Source organism: Triturus cristatus, chromosome 1_2, assembly GCF_964204655.1.
Source record: "Triturus cristatus chromosome 1_2, aTriCri1.1, whole genome shotgun sequence".
Taxonomy (NCBI): Eukaryota; Metazoa; Chordata; class Amphibia; order Caudata; family Salamandridae; genus Triturus; species Triturus cristatus.
In genome coordinates this window covers 561,871,143-561,885,474 of record NC_140580.1, presented here as the reverse complement: position 1 = coordinate 561,885,474, position 14,332 = coordinate 561,871,143, and the positions used below count along the sequence as shown (strand labels likewise).

General features: G+C 48.1%; 1 protein-coding gene across 1 annotated transcript in view; it reads left to right on the top strand.

The window, feature by feature from the left end:
- The window catches only part of DPCD (deleted in primary ciliary dyskinesia homolog (mouse)), a 125,164-nt gene that overhangs the window by 56,597 nt on the left and 54,235 nt on the right, over positions 1-14,332 (top strand). Inside the window, exon 3 of the mRNA XM_085606463.1 lies at positions 11,436-11,560. Coding sequence (XP_085462589.1) covers positions 11,436-11,560 — 125 coding nt within the window. The remainder of the gene's footprint in view (positions 1-11,435; positions 11,561-14,332) is intronic.

Sequence of the window (14,332 nt, the reverse complement as noted above, 5' to 3'; positions counted from 1 at the left end):
GAATCCTACCAGCTCTTATCAGTCAGCATAAAGAAGAAATATCATTGTAATGCACAGTGACTAATAGTGCCCCATATCTCAATGAAGGATCAAACCATCTAAACCAACCCTATTCTCGGATCATCAGACACCAATGTTATGAAAGTTCCTCAATGGAAAATGTCAGCAATAGTTTTGTCACTTGAGGACAATTGCCAGATAACTTAAGCCATCGAGAACATTTGACTTTCTTGAACATACTAAAACACTTCTATGTTACTTGTTTTTACTTCACAAATCTGCTTCACTAATTACAATACCATGCCTCGCTTGTTCTAGTCGGGATTTTCGCTCTACATATAAAACCCTTATCTGCAGGCTCCTGGTATGCAGCTGTGCACGGTGCAAGGCACTAAACTCTCTGCAGCACACTGTGCCAGGTGCATGACCTGTTACAGATAGATCTCAAGGGGCTAGCGTGAGAGTAGTCACTCTCTTAAAGAAACCTGCATTAACCCCAATGACCTTGCAAGCTATCGGCCCATCACTTACCTACCCTGCAAAAGCAGTCTACGCTCAACTCGAAGATCACATCAGTACTAACAGCCTCCTGCATAACCACTAGTTCGGCGTCTGATCACGTAGCAGCATCGATACACCAATCATCACCAGTTTGTACACATAGGCATCTCCAGGTCCCAAAAGTATCCAATCATCTGTAAAATCTGCCATGCTTCAATACTGTATTCGGTCATCTGCAACCTCTGTGTGGCGTACCTTGGGGTTCTACTCGCACAACTGATTCAAGATTCACAAATATGTCAATGATGCACAACTGTACCTGAAAGTCTCCTCTGCTCAAAACATCCGGTGCCTCAAACACCACCTGCACCTCAGCCAGACATGGTTACCCAGCACCTATCCGAATCTTAACCCAACCAAGACAGAATTCATGTTATGTGCCCAAAACAGCAAGCAGGATATAGCACAAAACTGGCTTATTAACATATACCTTGATGGTTTGGAAACACAACTTTCACCAAATACCTAGACACTTGGGTTCACCTTGGACACAAACCTCCCCACAGGGAACACATTACCAAAAAAACAAAGATGGCCTGGTCCCAATTCGGTCTTCTTAAGAAGGTGAAACTGTTTCATACAGAGAGTGACTTCAAAACTGCTGTTCAGACCGTCATTCTCTTGCACCTGGATGGTGGTAACACCCTGCAGCATGGACTCCCAACCTCCACACTGGTACGTCTCTTGGGCATCCTACGTGCTACAGCACATCTCATACAGGGCCGAACAAAATATGATCACATCACCCAATCCTGATGGAACTCAATTGGCGTCCCTTGCTGGCCCACACCATCTTCCAAAACAGCTGCATCATTTACAAAGCCATCATAACCAGCACCACGATGCACCACACTTATCTTGTGGACTAGCTCACCGTGTCTTGTGGCTCTTGATACACCCGCCACCAGGTCAACATCAGAAGTGTAAAAAATTTAACACCAGACAGCAGACCTGAAACATCTATGCACCAAGGATCTGGATCAACATCCCCCTAAAGACTTTCTCATAGACACTCTAATTTAGGAAAGAGTTGAGACTGACCTATTTAAAGAACACAACATCACAATGTAGTAACAATCCAATAACCAGTTCTCCTATCAACTGTTGACTTTATGCTTGCCTTTGACCCTCTACAGCGCTTTGCTGCCTTTCTGGCTAGGTTTGCCCTGTTCAAATACCACATACATATAGAAGGTGACTATAGCTAGGGCATTAAACTAGTAGTGCTCAGACTTGTGTGAAAGGGTTGCTCTCAAATTGCTTTTATGCACCAAGATTCAGCAAAAGAGCAAGGCTTCAGCATTCCCTCTATTATTATTTTGTCTGTACTATTCACTCTGTTGGATATTTTCAAGAGGCATGGTTTGAGAAATAATGAAGGAAGTGTTACCTTTTTAGGTCTCGCGCCTAGCGTTGCAGTGCCTAGCACTGCTCTCGCAGTGCGAGAACTTTTGTAGGGGGGTTTGAAAACAGGTCTAGGAATCCCACACGCACGAGCGTGTGCTTTTCCTTTTGGGGCATGCTATTGGGCTTTGTGTGTGTGTTTTTTACAATGAGAGCACGCAATAGGCCAAAGGCGGGTGCATTGCTCCGCCCACGGCCTATTGGTGTCTATTACGCGCACCGGCCGTTATGTGGTTTCAATTATCGTGCCCAGACACAGGCACGATAATTGAATCCACGTCTTGCTTTGGCACGCGCACCAGTCACAGGCTTCTTTTTTTTTTTGGGATCCATTTCACAGGGAAGCAAGTAAATGAAAGAAGCCGTGTTTTGTTCGGCGCCACTTTCACACCTCCCAGGATAGCGTGTGGGGCCTGCCTCGCGGAGCTGACCGTCTCAGGGCATAGCGAGCTGGAGCTCACTTGCGCCCGGCTTGTTTCCGACTGCCTTTACACATGCATTAAGTGGCTATGAAATGCATAAATATGATATATTAAATGCAAGCAATGATGACTCAGAATTCTATTGCAGTGAGCTGCCAATCAAATTGATGTTGTAGTTACAATAAATAGTAATCCAGAATTACAAATCTAAATCCAAATGTCCATAAACCTTCAGGTTTACATCGCTGTCAGCACCGTCTGTCGCCGCACCCCCATCTCAAACAAGGCTAAGCTCCAATGGGAATCAGGGATTTTTCATTACTTGTGTGTGACAGTAACTCTCTGGGTACAAGTTGAAGATTAATACAACATACCTAGTGTCAACCCGACTCTTGAAAATTAAGAGGCTCTACCATTTGACTTTGCGTGTTTTGCTGCTGTAATGGCTTTGCAGCTGTTAGGATCCGATAGCCAGCGCGCCGACTGCCGCAAACTGCACACGCGGAAGTCCAGCACACGTCCGCTCCAAGACTACAAGTCAAGGCAGGCGTTGCGAGAGACGTATCACGTGACTCGCGCAACGCCCGTCGAGAACGTGCAAAGGTCGATTCCTTCGGAGCCGATAATTCTTCCGGAGTAGACGCGCCCGAGATAACACTGTGTTTGGAGAGAGGAGCACGGAGGCAAAAGGAATCAGTAAGCGCGAGGGCTGCACACACCCCCGGAGACTTCCAACCACCGAGGTAGGCGTGTTGTCGCTGGTTCTTACTGCGGCTCCTCATAGGACCAAGTTCAGAGACCAAAGGATCTCATCGGACCGGAGTGTTTGGGGTATTTCCCTGGGCAACTTATCTCTTGAACGATATCTCCCCTCTGTTGAAGAGACCGGCTGGTCGCATGCAGAGGAGCGGTTCTAAATTACGGCCACTCACCCATCAGAGAGCGTGAGTGAGTTTCAGCCTTGTCATTACTCTCGTGGCTTGAGAGCTCCATGACAAACAGCTTCCTGTTGCAAAGTTCTCTATCGTTTATTCACTGTCTTGTGAGGCAGTAAAGACAAACCATCACTTGGTGTGCATAGACGTATGTGGGATATCTGATACATGTTTCCTGCATATACTGGCAGAAGCAAGACGTGAAGAAAGGCACGTTCCAGCAGCCAGTCCTCATTATTGTTTCTTTTCTTGTGTTCCATTGTTAGACATAGGAGAGAGCCTTAACAAGAAGGGGTGGTGCCATACCCGCTGGGCTTGAGAATAGTGGTTCAGACGCATGTGGGTATCTGCAAACGTAAAGTACTAAGACATGTCGTGTTCCATGTGTTCTTATCACTGAAGTGCTGATCCCATATGTGTGGTCTTTGTTTCTTTTGTTTCATATTAGTTGCCTGAAACCTCTTGCCACTGCCTCTTGCTCTCCCCTATAAGTTAAGCCGTACCTTCTTTACTTTACAGGTGAGATGGCGCGCCAGAGTAGGTAATGCTGGTTTTCATGTCAACAGCTCATATCATATTATATAGACAAGGGTCTCATATGGTGTTTGTCTTTTCTTGTTTTCAGATCTCCCTCCCTGCAGTCCCCACCCTTTCCTTCCCCCGCTCGATTACCCCAACAGTCCGTGTTCACTTACAAGCCGGACTTGGGGTTGTCCAGAGGTGGGCCCCTTTAGAGCATCAACACAGCCCCGGGACATCGGAACGGAGGAACCTGACAGAATTATCGGCCCAAGAATTCTCTTTTCCTCCTGGTTGTGTTGAAGGCTAAGGATGGCTACCTTAGAGGACGTAATGGCTGCGTTAGCGCTGATGCAGGCAGAGCTAGCTGCTTCCCGACAGGAGACAGCGGCCTTACATTCCCGCGTAGATTACATGCAGAAAAACCCGTTTAGCGTGGGAGGCCCCTCACACCCGACATCGGTGGTGGTAGAAGTACCCTCCTCAGTACCCTTGGCCCCACCCGAGAGGTTCCATGGGGATAGAAAGAAGGTCCAAGTGTTCATGACCCAGGTATTGCTCCATTTCACCTGCAAGCCGAAAATGTTAATTACAAACCAAGCCAGTCGCCTTTCGGATCTCGTATTTGGGGGGGGGAAGCCGCCCAGTGGGCAGTCCCTATAGTTAGGAATGATGACCCCCTGCTATACGATTGGGATACATTCAGAGCAGCTTTCGAGAAGACGTTTGACCGGCGAGCAGAAACGTTCTCGGCGGACAAAGACCTCCTCGAGCTGCGGCAAGGATCCTTGGATTTGGTCAGCTACTTAAACAACTTCAGAAGATTGGTAGCAGAAACCGATTGGCCTGAAACCAAACCGTCAGTCATGTTTTACCACGGCCTCACTGAAGAGCTGAAGGACGTCCTGGCCCAAATCGATCCACAGCCCAGCACCTGTGCTGCCCTCATTGACCTGACGCTCCGGTTGGACCATCGGTTGAAAGAACGGAAAGGAGAGCACGCAAGAAAGGAGAGGTCCAGTCCATGGAGCGAGCGAACGGGGCTCCCAGAGAAAACACCAACCAAGCCTGAGCCTATGGAAATCGGAGCAGTGAGGGCATCGTTAACTCTGAGCGAGAGAGACCATAGACGCAAACAGGGATTGTGTTTGTATTGTGGCAAGAAAGGGCACTTCATCCGGGAGTGTCCGGTTAAACCCGCGTACGGTCGTTCTCGTCCCGGCCAGATGGCGATGGTGGCAACGGACAAGGGGGAGGAAAACTATCACGCCTGAGAACGGTTGAAGGGAGGCTCTCAGGCAGACGTACCATTCCTTCAGTGGATTTCGCTGTCTTTAGGGACACAGAACATTTCTTTATCACGATGCACATCGACATATATCAAGTAAGAAGACCTATCAGAGCCATGGTTGACTCCGGGGCTACCGGTTGTTTTATGGACAGAAAAGAGGCAGCCAGGTTAGGAGTTCAGCTCCTCCTCAAACCCACCCCGGAATTGGTCTACGCGGTGGATGGCAAGGAGTTGGAATCAGGACCGATACATCACCACACTCCTGAGTACAAACTCACGTATGAGGGATATCACCGAGAATGGGTGTCTTTTAACATCATCCAAGCCCCCCAGTACGGAGTGATCCTGGGGCTCCCGTGGCTTCAGAAACATGAACCCAGCATCCACTGGGAAACTAAGACCTTACAGTTGAGGTCAGTGCACTGCCAGAAGCATTGCAACCTGGAGCCGACCCGACCGTCGGAGGTGTTAGCCACCGTGCACAGAATAGCTCCCGCTGCCGAGAAAGAGGTGGTGTTACCTGACTGTTACCGCTCCTTCACAGAGGTATTCAGCGATACCAAGGCGGAAGAGCTCCCTCCTCATCGGGAGTTCGATTGTCGCATCGATTTGGTTCCCGGGGCGGTGGTGCCCTGCGGACGGATATATGCTCTGACCGTACCAGAAAACCAACACCTGCGAACCTACCTGGACAAATACCAAGGATTAGGGTTCATTCATCCTTCGTGGTCTCCTACAGCCTCCCCTCTTTTTTTCATTCCGAAAGCCAATGGAGAACTGAGGTGCTGCATAGACTTTCGGCCATTAAACGCCATCACGGTAAAAAAACGATACCCACTCCCGTTAATTCCGGTTCTCCTGGAGCAGGTGAGAGCTGCGAACATATACACCAAGCTGGATTTGAGAGGGGCGTATCACTTGGTGCGGATGCACGAAGGCGATGAATGGAAGACAGCCTTCAAAACGCGGTACGGGCTCTTTGAGTATTTGGTGATGCCCTTTGGGCTCTGTAACGCCCCTGCCGCATTTCAATTCTTCCTCAACGAGGTGTTACGAGAATTTATGGACGTCTTTGTAGTCGTGTATTTCGACGACATTCTCGTATACTTAACAACTGAAGAGGAGCACATCTCCCATGTGCGGCAAGTGTTACAGGCCTTACAAAGAAACCAGCTATTCTGTAAACTCACAAAATGTGAGTTCCACGTAACCACAGTGGAATTTCTCGGGGTTATGCCCTCTGGACAGGTCATGGCAGAGAGGAAGGTGAAGTCCGTTGTGGAGTGGCCCCGTCCTCACAACGTTAAAGACATCCAAAGTCTACTGGGGTTCGCGAATTTCTATAGGAGATTCATAAAAAAATTCTCCAACACAGTGGCACCCCTGACCAAGTTGACCAGATTGAAGGTACCGTTCATATGGTCCACCGTAACCCAAGAGGCGTTCGATCGCCTAAAGGAGGCTTTTACTTCCGCTCCTGTTCTTGTTCATGCTAAACCGGAGTTGCCCTTTTTTGTTGAAGCGGATGCGTCCGAAGTAGCGGTGGGAGCAGTGCTGTCTCAGAGACACGAAACCACGGGGTACCTCCACCCCATAGCCTTTATGTCCCGGAAATTGAACCCGGCGGAACAAAACTATACTATCGCCGAAAAGGAACTCTTGGCTATAAAAGACGCTTTCCTGGAATAGAGGCTCATGGGGGCAGCACATCAGATCACAGTATATACCGATCATCGCAACCTTCAGTTTTTACGAGCAGCTCGACACCTCACACCTAGGCAACTCCGTTGGACGCTTTTTTTTGCCGAGTTTGATTTTCATAGTGACCTTTCGCCCAGGTGTTAACAACAAGAAGGCCGACGCTCTCACTCAACAGGAAAGCCCTCAGCCCAAGGATACGGTTACAGAGAAAGCCATCATCGAGCCTAGCCGAGTAGTGGGGGTATTGACCACTGACAGCTTCTTAGAAAGTATCAGACAAGGGATACAGTCTGTAGAGTGGAGAACATGGCTCTGGTTCCATCCAGAATGGCGGTTACATCAAGGCCTCCCCATGAAAGGCCGACAAGTACTCATCCCCAACAAAAACCTGAGAAAAATGGCATTTACGTGGTGTCACGACCTCCCTTGTGCAGGACATGCCGGTCGTGAAAAGTCCCTAGAAAGGGTGTTACGACACTTTTGGTGGCCCTCCATCCGTCCGGATATCAAGACCTGGGTGCAGGAGTGTTCCATCTGCGCCCAAATGAAGGCAGATCACCAATCAGCCCAGGGATTGCTGGAGCCGATGCCCACTCCCGAGAGGCCCTGGGAAAGGATATTAGTGGATTTTATAGTGGGGCTCCCCCGAGACTAAGGAATGACGGCCATCATGGTGGTGATAGACTACCTAACTAAAATGGGCCACTTTATAGCCTGTAAACAGGCACCCACTGCAGGACAGTTGGCCCTGTTACTACTTACTCACATAGTCCGTCCTCATGGACTACCACAGGTTATAGTGTCAGACAGGGGGGCCCAGTTCACGGCAGGCTTTTGGAAGGCTTGGTGTTCCAAGCTCCACGTCACCTCCTCCCTTTCTACGAGCTTCCATCCCCAAACGGATGGCCGAACCGAAAGGCTGAACCAAACTTTGAAGCAATACCTTAGGTGTTATGTGAATACCACTACTGATGCGTGGGTGGAGTGGTTGTGGGCCGCTGAAATTGCTTACAACAGCGCCACACATTCGTCAACTAAACACACCCCGTTTTTCTGCACTTACGGGTTCCACCCCAGGTTTACCCCTTTGATCCTACCTAACACTGACACCCGACTCCCAGAATTGCGGAAAAGGCTAGTGCTTATGCGGAGAATCGTGGCGCAGGCTAGGGCCATTTTGCTGAAAGCTAAGGACCAGTATAAAACACAGGCTGACAAGCATCGCAGGCCAGGTCCCGTATTCAAGCGTGGGGATCGGGTGTGGTTGTCTACCAGGCATATCCGATTTAGGAAACACAGCGTGTTCAACCCTAAATATATTGGACCTTATCGGGTCATAAAGCATATAAATCCCGTAGCCGTGAAGCTGCAGTTACCGGCGCACTTCCGCATACATCCGGTTTTTCATGTCTCCCTTCTGAAACCATCGAGACAGCCAATGAAACAGCGTCCAGCACCTATCTGGGTGCAGCAAGAGCAGGAATATGAGGTGAAGTCCATCTTAGATGCCAAGACAGTGCGGGGTAGGTTATGGTACTTGATTTCCTGGAAAGGGTATGGGCCAGAGGATGATTCGTGGGAACCTGCTTCGGCGGTTCATGCGCCCCGGCTGGTTGCTAAGTTTCATCGGTTACACCCGCACAAGCCATCTGGCAGTCGATGAACCCCGGAAGGGGGATGTGCTGTCAGGATCCGATAGCCAGCGCGCCGACTGCCGCGAACTGCACACGCAGAAGTCCAGAACACGTCCGCTCCAAGACTACAAGTCCCGGCGGGCGTTGCGAGAGACGTATCACGTGACTCGCGCAACGCCCGTCGAGGACGTAAAAAGGGCAAAGGTCGACTCCTTCGGAGCCGATAATTCTTCCAGAGTAGACGCGCCCGAGATAACACTGTGTTTGGAGAGAGGAGCACGGAGGCAGGAATCAGGAAGCGCGAGGGCTGCACACACCCCTGGAGACTTCCAACCACTGAGGTAGGCGTGTTGTCGCTGGTTCTTACTGCGGCTCCTCATAGGACCAAGTTCAGAGACCAAAGGGTCTCATCGGACCGGAGTGTTTGGGGTGTTTCCCTGGGCAACTTATCTCTTGAACGATATCGCCCCTCTGTTGGAGAGACCGGCTGGTCGCATGCAGAGGAGCGGTTCTAAATTACGGCCACTCACCCATCAGAGAGCGTGAGTGAGTTTCAGCCTTGTCATTACTCTCGTGGCTTGAGAGCTCCATGACAAACAGCTTCCTGTTGCAAAGTTCTCTATCGTTTATTCACTGTCTTGTGAGGCAGTAAAGACAAACCATCACTTGGTGTGCATAGACGTATGTGGGATATCTGATACATGTTTCCTGCATATACTGGCAGAAGCAAGACGTGAAGAAAGGCACGTTCCCGCAGCCAGTCCTCATTATTGTTTCTTTTCTTGTGTTCCATTGTTAGACATAGGAGAGAGCCTCAACAAGAAGGGGTGGTGCCATACCCGCTGGGCTTGAGAATAGTGGTTCAGACGCAAGTGGGTATCTCCAAACGTAAAGTACTAAGACATGTCGTGTTCCATGTGTTCTTATCACTGAAGTGCTGATCCCATATGTGTGGTCTTTGTTTCTTTTGTTTCATATTAGTTGCCTGAAACCTCTTGCCACTGCCTCTTGCTCTCCCCTATAAGTTAAGCCGTACCTTCTTTACTTTACAGGTGAGATGGCGCGCCAGAGTAGGTAATGCTGGTTTTCATGTCAGCAGCTCATATCACATTATATAGACAATGGTCTCATATGGTGTTTGTCTTTTCTTGTTTTCAGATCTCCTTCCCTGCAGTCCCCACCCTTTCCTTCCCCCGCTCGATTACCCCAACAGTCCGTGTTCACTTACAAGCCGGACTTGGGGTTGTCCAGAGGTGGGCCCCTTTAGAGCATCAACACAGCCCCGGGGACATCGGAACGGAGGAACCTGATAGCAGCATAGACTTCCTGTGTTCTTCTGATATGACTTCCTCTTTCAGGGGTTGAATGTAGTTCACTAATGGGAAGGCCGTTTTTGATTGGGGATCTCGCAGTTGCACAAATATTAATAGTAAGGAAGGAAATGTATTTCGGGCAAAAAGCTTATGCTCTTTTGCAAAGGCCTCATACCTCAAAAGTGTTATTTTCACTGTTGAAAGATGAACTTTGAGTTTTTTTCAGCTCAAATATTCCCCTTGTGCACTCTGGGACATTGCAATCTCTGTGATAAGGGGACGAGTTGGATTAGCTGTTGCGGTTCCTGAAGGTAATCTGGGCTCGTGTCACCGGCTCAGCCCCAGACATGATGTGTGATTCTGGCAGACGCTAATGCGCCCTCCCGCTCCCCTTTGTGCACTTTGGATACAGTGCAATCCTGCTTGACACAAAATAAAAACAATAGATCTTGATATGGCAAGTCCTCGTCAACTGTTTACGGCTAGAACAGAGTATTTATTCTAAGGCGCTTGACAAACAAATAAAAAAATGCGGGAGAGAAATGGAAAACATCAGTTGCGCGCGGAGAGTGGAAGGATGTACTCCAACCCACTTTGTGAACCTGCGCCGACCCCGCGCCGGCTCCAGCTTCTGGGATCTTAATCCTTCCCGCTTTAAAAGATTTGTTCACGGAGCGTTCGGCCTCCATTATTCATGACACCGCGGCTTGCGTGTGCGCACAGCTGCGCACGCGCGCAAAGATACCCTCGTGCCCATGTATGCACGCACCGCTGGGAGAAAGGAATGCAGAGGCATGGGCAGTGTGCCCACACTGCAATATCCCTAGTGCCTTACATAGGCAGGTACAGCTCGTTACTGAGTACCTGTACTTTTTAATTTGAAAGGGAAATTACCTGCACTTCTCAGCACTGCTGCTATATATTTAATGGGAGAGTACCTGCACTTCTCAGCACTACTGCCATACATTTAATGGGAGAGTACCTGCACTTCTCAGCACTGCTGCTATGTAATTAATGGGACAGTACCAGCACTTCTCAGGAGCGAACAGGTACCTTTAATAGTGAGTACCGGCATTTCTGTATTGTCATTTAAACACTGAATATCCCTGATACTTGGAGGCATGTGAACCACAAATACACACAGCCATGCAGTATTCCACTCAGCATCAGGCGAAGCCCCACACTGCAAATATTCATCAAGCATTTGCAATGCAATAGGTCTCGCATTTACGCGAGTTTGAGCTATTGACATTGCAAATAATATTGCCTTTTATTTTTGATTTAAAAACATAAATAAAAGGCATTGTTATTTACAATGCCAATAGCTAAAACTCTCGTAACTGCGAGACCTATTGCATTGCAAATGCTTGTTTCTTTTATTTTAGCTATACAGGAGAGATGCGTCACAGCTGTTTCTGAAAAACAATACTTTCTCCTGTCCCCCTACACAAGACCACAACAAGAAATTCCTCTCACACTTGCCCCATGACACTTCCAGTCATCCTAAGTTGATGTTAGATTGAAGGAGCAGGAAAAACTAAAAGTACCTTGTTTAAAGTTGTGTTTCTATGTATGCTCGAGGTGGGGTGTGTGCTTGCATGTATGACGTTTCCAACACATTAAAACAATCTCTTTTTTGTTACTACCGTTGCCAGTTAGGAAATGGAGACAGAAAAATACCCTTGGAGCCTCGGGGTTGTGGCAGGTGGAGGTGGGAGAACCTGCTCCCTCTGCAGCTGGCATCGTGGACACCGAACACATAAAAGAAAGTAATTCAAATGTATGTATAACACACTGGTTAGTAAGTATAATTATTTATTACTACTTGCGTTGTTTCAAAAACCTATTGCAACACATTTTACCTTCTCTAGAATGTTTAATTCACGAAAGGAGCGGTCCCCCAAAATTGTAACTCGAGTGAAAAACAATACTTGTTGTCACTTTATATCGCACACCCATGAAAAAACATTTTACGTTCTTCAGAACTCTTTTAATAGACGCATTTATTCATTACAAATATTGGAGATTCACAAGACCCCGGAACACCTTTACATCACCCTAAAACATTAGGATTCACCGTGAAACGCCCGAAAAATATTATATCATGGAAACCTTCGTAAATACCTACGTTTTGTGAACGATGAATAGAGCACACGTTTTGTTCCGCAAAATGAACTCACAATTGAAATAAAATCACATTTTGAAAAGTTAAAATTACTTGTACTGCCCGTAGTAAAAAAATGAGTCATCAAGAATTGACCACATTAAATCTGTGTCTCGTCGCTGTTAACTCTATATGAATGATCAAATGCTCTAATGAAAGGGCTCCTGAATATGTTATTACAATTTTTTTTAATGCTGGCGAAGTATTTTATTTCATAACTATGTGAGACATGTTACTCTACACATCGTTGCTAAGCATTCAAAAACATTATATAGATTTCTTCTTTATATGAGCTCTAAATTCCTGACACATCTGAGATCCCCAAATCCCTAGTGACGAGTTTTGTTACAGCTGATTAGTCAAATTACTTTGGCTCATCTTTACAGTCTCATCAGTATGTTACCAGAACATGCATCAGCATCTTTAAATGGGAGCATTGGACCCACTGGACTGTCATGATGAGGTTGCCGTATGGCAGTGGAAAGCATTCTGGGCCAGGGCCGGACTGGCCGTAGCGGGCACCGGGCAATCCCCCGGTGCGCCGCACGGGCGGGGGCCGGTTTTGGGCCCCTGGAGGCCGTTTTTGTTACAGGGCCGTTTCTGCAGCATAGCTGCAAAATCGGCCCTGTAACAAAATCAGACGAAAATCGGCCCTGGCAAAGAACTCGGCGGCACCCCCAAGCCTCAGGGGGGCCGGCCGAGCACTTTGCCAGGGCTGGTTTTGGTTCCCAGTCCGGCCCTGTTCTGGGCTCATCATTTCAAAGGTCCATGTCTTGGCACCTCCCGCTCGATGTACAAATGAGAATATGGCACTCTAGCAGGGGTGTGTATCAGTCACGGCTGGCATGACTCATGGGGGGGGGGGGGGGTAATTAAAAATAAATAAATTTAAACTTACCTTCGCCTCCGGTCCCTTGTTGCGTCTCCACTCTCTGCACCACCGCCTTACAGGAACTAGGCAGCTGCCCTATCCTCCGCATAGCCAATCACAATGCTGCAATGGAAGCGTTGTGATTGGCTAGGACACCAAGAAGATGCAGAGTGCATATGACTGGTTTGGTCGGCCGACCAAACAGTCAGCGCACTCAGAGTGGGCAAGCCACTTATCCCCTGGACACCGGCAGAACCGCCTGCCCTCCCCCCCCCCCCCCCCCCCCCAACCAAGTATACCAATCTGCTTTCTGCACCAGTGTGTATTCTGGTAGATTCTGAATACAGTTAATAACATTGATATTTTGTGTCTTTGATTTCTGTTATTATTTTTAAAATAATTGGCATACATATTTTATACAGCAGATTTGCTGCACTCTAACTCCAAAGTACCTTAAGTGTGGTTTCCAGGAAAAGAAATTTGCTAGCGAAATAAACTCCCATATGTATTTATGTGTGTGTGTATATATATATATATATATGTATGCATGTGTGTGTATAGATAGAGAGATATATATAGATATATTATGCACATTGGTTGCATGGTGTCACTACTGATAAATAGATGTAGTAGTAGTTCTTTAAAAAGCCAAAACGTAGGTTAGGCTTTCTTCCATTGATAGGGAATACTTTCATTATTGCAGGGCCATATCCTATGTGACAAATGGGAAAATAGTGAAATCATTTGTAATTAGTACCTTCTGATGGATACATCTGCCAGTGGATTCCTCACCTACTGAATTACCCCTGCGCCAGCATTCCACGGAAAATCTTTTCTAAGCTCTCTCACGTCGACGAGGACGTCACAATAGCACGGCTCTGTTCGCGACTCCGTATGACGTCACTGGAGCCATAAGAAGACCTCGTTGGCGTGCTGACGTCCGTTCCCTTTTCTCCGCGCCGTCGACGCGTAACAGTTTTTTATGGGACTTTTCATTTTACCTGTGATAAGATTGTTTCCATCTTCTACTTTGTGTTGTAGTGCAAATGGCTACCTCAAAGAAGTCCGGTTATAAGCCCTGCAGAGAGTGTGGTGCCCTATGTCCATCACGGATCCCACTACGACTGTCTCTGGTGTCTTTCTTTGGACCTGAGACGTCGAAGGGTGTTTGTGCTGTCGGAAGAAGGGTCGCAAAAGATCGAAGTCGTCGACCTTGCATACTTCGAAGTCCAAGAAGCATAAGAAAAAGAGAAGACATGGGTCTCGGTGTCGATCTTCGAAGGGCAGGGCTTCGAGGTCAGCCTCCCCGTACAGCGGCGTCGTGACAAGGATGCCATCTCGCTGTCGCCTACTCCTTCTCCGCAGGTGACTCCTGCCCACTCTCCGATGCCAAGGGATTCACCGGCGCCCAGGGAATCTCCGGCTCCCAGGGAGTCTGCTCCTGCGGCTTCACCTGTACCGGCTCCGATGGCGCCGCAGCTTCAGCCCCCCCATTATGGCCTTGGATGGATCTAGAC